Source organism: Entamoeba invadens, assembly GCF_000330505.1.
Source record: "Entamoeba invadens IP1 unplaced genomic scaffold scaff_1105074725867, whole genome shotgun sequence".
NCBI classification, from domain to species: domain Eukaryota; phylum Evosea; order Mastigamoebida; family Endamoebidae; genus Entamoeba; species Entamoeba invadens.
In genome coordinates this window covers 30,047-34,064 of record NW_004443675.1, presented here as the reverse complement: position 1 = coordinate 34,064, position 4,018 = coordinate 30,047, and the positions used below count along the sequence as shown (strand labels likewise).

The 4,018-nt window shown below is 34.8% G+C and overlaps 1 protein-coding gene across 1 annotated transcript; it reads left to right on the top strand.

Annotated features, from left to right (window-relative positions):
* Window positions 1-2: 2 nt before the first annotated feature.
* On the top strand, window positions 3-3,926 carry EIN_432100 (hypothetical protein; the record flags this gene model as incomplete). The annotated part of the gene is made up of 1 exon (XM_004260421.1): window positions 3-3,926. A coding segment is annotated over one exon (3,924 nt), but the record flags the coding sequence as incomplete, so codon positions are not given.
* Window positions 3,927-4,018: the final 92 nt, after the last annotated feature.

Sequence of the window (4,018 nt, the reverse complement as noted above, 5' to 3'; positions counted from 1 at the left end):
TGTCTTCAGATCAATCACAATGTTCCTTATGTAATACGTACATGCCTCATTGTACTAAGTGTTCTTCTTATGACAAATGCACAAATTGTGAAATAATTTCAGACACTGAACAATACTTTGTAAACACCAGCAACAAATGTGGAACATGTCAATCAATCATCACAAATTGTCAAAAATGTTATTCCAACACGACTTGTTCAACATGTTTAACAAAATATTTCCCTAATAGTGGTCAATGTGCTCTTTGCTCATCAGTAATATCTGATTGTGAGACTTGTAATTCTGGTACAGAATGTACGAAATGTATAAATAATAAATATTTGAAAGACACTGATCGTACAAAGTGTTTTGCATGTGGAGAAATAATGGCTGGGTGTACAGCATGTACAAGTGGTACTGTATGTACAACTTGCAGCGATGGATATTATATTAATTCCAATTCAAAATGTGGAGTATGTTCGACCACGTTAACAACAAATTGCACAAAATGTTCGAGTGGCACGACATGTACAGACTGTAATTTGCCTTCATATTTAAAGAATGGTAAATGTGTTGGATGTTCTGACATGATTCCACAATGTAAAACGTGTAATTCCGGGACGGAGTGTGCTGAATGTTCAGTGGGATATTTCATTGATGGCAATAAACAATGTACTTTATGTCCATCTGGATGCAGTGAATGCAGTTCATTAACGATGTGCACTAAGTGTTCAAGCAATAAAATATTATACACTGGTGATGGTCTTCAAAGTTGTGTTGCTTGTAATGATACAGCAAAAGGAGGAAAAGAAGGATGTAATGAATGTAATCAAGATGGAACATGTATTGGTTGTGAAAAATCAACGTACGTGTTAGATAATGATATGTGTAAACGGTGTAATACCACGATGGCGCTTTGCAAAGAATGCAATTCATTGGATTCTTGTACACTATGTGAAACTGGGTATGGCGTATATAATAAAAATGAATGTAAAGTTTGTGATACTCAAATTGCCAATTGTATAGAATGTACAACAATTGACACCTGTACAAAATGTTCAAATAAAAACCCTCCAGCTTATAATACGTGTGTTATATGTTTAGAAGGGTGTGAAAAATGCACAGATCTATTGATTTGTACAAAATGTCTTGATAATTACATCAAAATGGAGAATGGCAATTGTGTTAAATGCTCAACTTTCATACCAAATTGTGACACTTGTACCAATGAGACGGTATGTACAAATTGTAGCGATCCTTATATGATCTTCGACGGAAATTGTACTCTTAAAACAACTACTGAAGCCATTTCCAAATCAATGAACACACACTTAAAACAATTTGATAGTGAGAAAAACAGAAATAGAACACAAATTATAAAAAATAAAATAACAAAAAAAGGTGAGTCAATTCAAAATTATATGGACAAAGAAATACAACACAAAAAGAAGTTAATTAGTAGTAACACCAAAGAAAATTATTACAAACATGGTCAATTTTTTATTAATATTAAATCGAAAAACAGTGACGAAATTATTCAAATTATTAACAAAGAAAGTGAACACATAGTACTTTCAGACAATAACAAAAATCAAACTGTAGTTCCAACAAAAGTTGACTCTATTCCAAGTAAAATGAACGATACAAAACCAAATAAAGTTGAACCCACAATTTATACAAATTCAACTCAAACAACAAACACGATAAAGAAACAACAACACAAATCATCAACTCGAGTAATCGTAACACCAGAAAACACACTGAATATTTTATCAAAAATTTTAATCCAAACCACATCATTTAATTCCAATGATGTCATTCAGTATGTTTTAGATACAAATAAAACTATAAAGAACTCAGAATCGAAACACTTAAAAATGGTGAGTTCCAATTGTGGTAAAAATCAATATGAAGACCAAACCCACGGCAACAGTTGTGTTGATGTACCTTCTGGGTGTTACAAACGCGCATACAATTTAATACAATATTGTACCCAAAAGATATACGGATGTTATCAATGCAATTACACAACGGACGATGCGTTAAGTACATACGATACATCAAAATTGTTATGTTTAAGTTGTATGAATGGATATGCCCTTTTAAACAACAGATGTTTACAGACGGCTGGTATCACGGATTCATCTGGAAACATTGTCATGTGTTCTGTTGGGTGTAATGCGTGTAACTCTTCTACCTTCTGTTTTTACACGAAGAGTCAATCGTACACCACCCGTAACGGGGAATTGATACCTTATACAAATGATGAGTATTGCCAGAAATACAAATATGGATTTGGGTGTTATGAGTGTTCCAATTCGATTTCAAACACAGGTAGTTGTTCTGGAATTGTAAGAAAAGAGACGTGTTCTTTTTATCTCAAGACAAGTGGTGAAGATAAGTGTGTACCTTATATTGAAACTGTTCCAAAAACAGCGAATTTATTTGAGCAATACCATTCAAATAATATCAATTTTGTTTCGTACAGAGTTTCATATAAAACACTTCAAAATGTCGTTCATTTGAATTTCAAAAGTGAATTCGAAGGGTGTTACGCAGAGAAATATGGTCGATGTCTGTCGTGTAAAGATGGGTATTACATGTCAAATGACCAGACTGTTCCATGTAAGTTATGTTCATCTGATTGCAACAAATGTGTCTCACAAAATGAGTGTTTGATATGTCGTAATGGCAATGTTATTGATAAGAATGGAGCTTGTGTACCTGTAGGTGATTGTGCCCATACTGCATTGCGTGGGTGTGATATATGTCATGAAAATTACTTCCTCAAAAATGGGACATGCAAATCACTTCAAGAACATTATTGTCTTTTTGGAATAGCCTCTTCAACTGAAATACCATATTGTACAAAATGCTTAGAAAACTATGTCTTAGAAAATGGGGTGTGTCGAGTTAAATCTGAAGTTAATTGTGTCATTGTTGACCCTCAAACTTCGACATGTACAGTGTGTACTGAGGGGTATCAACTTGATGTCACAAAGAAATGCACCAAAATATCCATTTCGATGTGTTCGTATGCAAACAGTTACGCCTGCATGCAATGTATTTCCGATGCCACTTTGGACTCATCATCTGGTTCTAATGTCTGTTTGAAGGAGTTGAATGTAGCCACAACAACTTCAACAACACTTTGTGTTATAAATGGGGTGACAGGTTGCCAAAAGTGTGCTGATGGGTATTATGTATCAGGCACAATGTGTAAGCCATGCAGTCCACAGTGTGGCAAATGTTATGACTCGTCGAGTAATTGTGTGACGTGTGGATTTGGGTATTATAACTCGAGTGGCGCATGTGTTATATTAGAAGGACTTGCAACTACATGTCAGACATTCCTTCCAGGTGGTGACAAGTGTGCTGTTTGCAAAGATGGGTACATTTTGAAAGATTCAAATTGTTTTGCATGTAACGAAGCGTGTGAGGTTTGTTATGGTTCTTTAGATAATTGCACGCGTTGTTCGTTCAAAAATGGGTATTACCAAGACCTCAATACGTCGACGTTAAGTTCTGTTGTTTGCCTTTCTTCAACGACACTTGGAAATTGTGACAAAGTTACGAGTGACGGGTGTGCTGTTTGTTCCGAGTTTTATTACAGAAACAATTATAAGAAATGTGATAAGTGTGGGGATGGGTGTAAGATATGCAAAGATGGGCTTTCATGTGAGAAGTGTATTGATGATTATGTATATAAAAACACTGCATGTGTCCCATGGCAGCAATTATCTCAGTGTACATATTATGATGATGTATCTCAGAAGTGTTCGAAGTGCAATGATGGGTATTCACTCAATGAAAATGGAAATGAATGTCAAAAAGACTTTAATTACGCCGCAGTCATTACTCCGATCGTTATTGGTGTTATTCTCATATTGATCATTATCTTTGTATTCTTATTGGTGTACTTCTTAGTGAAGAAACACAACTCAAAAGTTGCTGCTTCGTGTACTGGTGGTGAAACCACATTAATTGGAGCAAAGATGAATCTCACGTTTATTACTATTAACGAGAACTGTCCACTTAT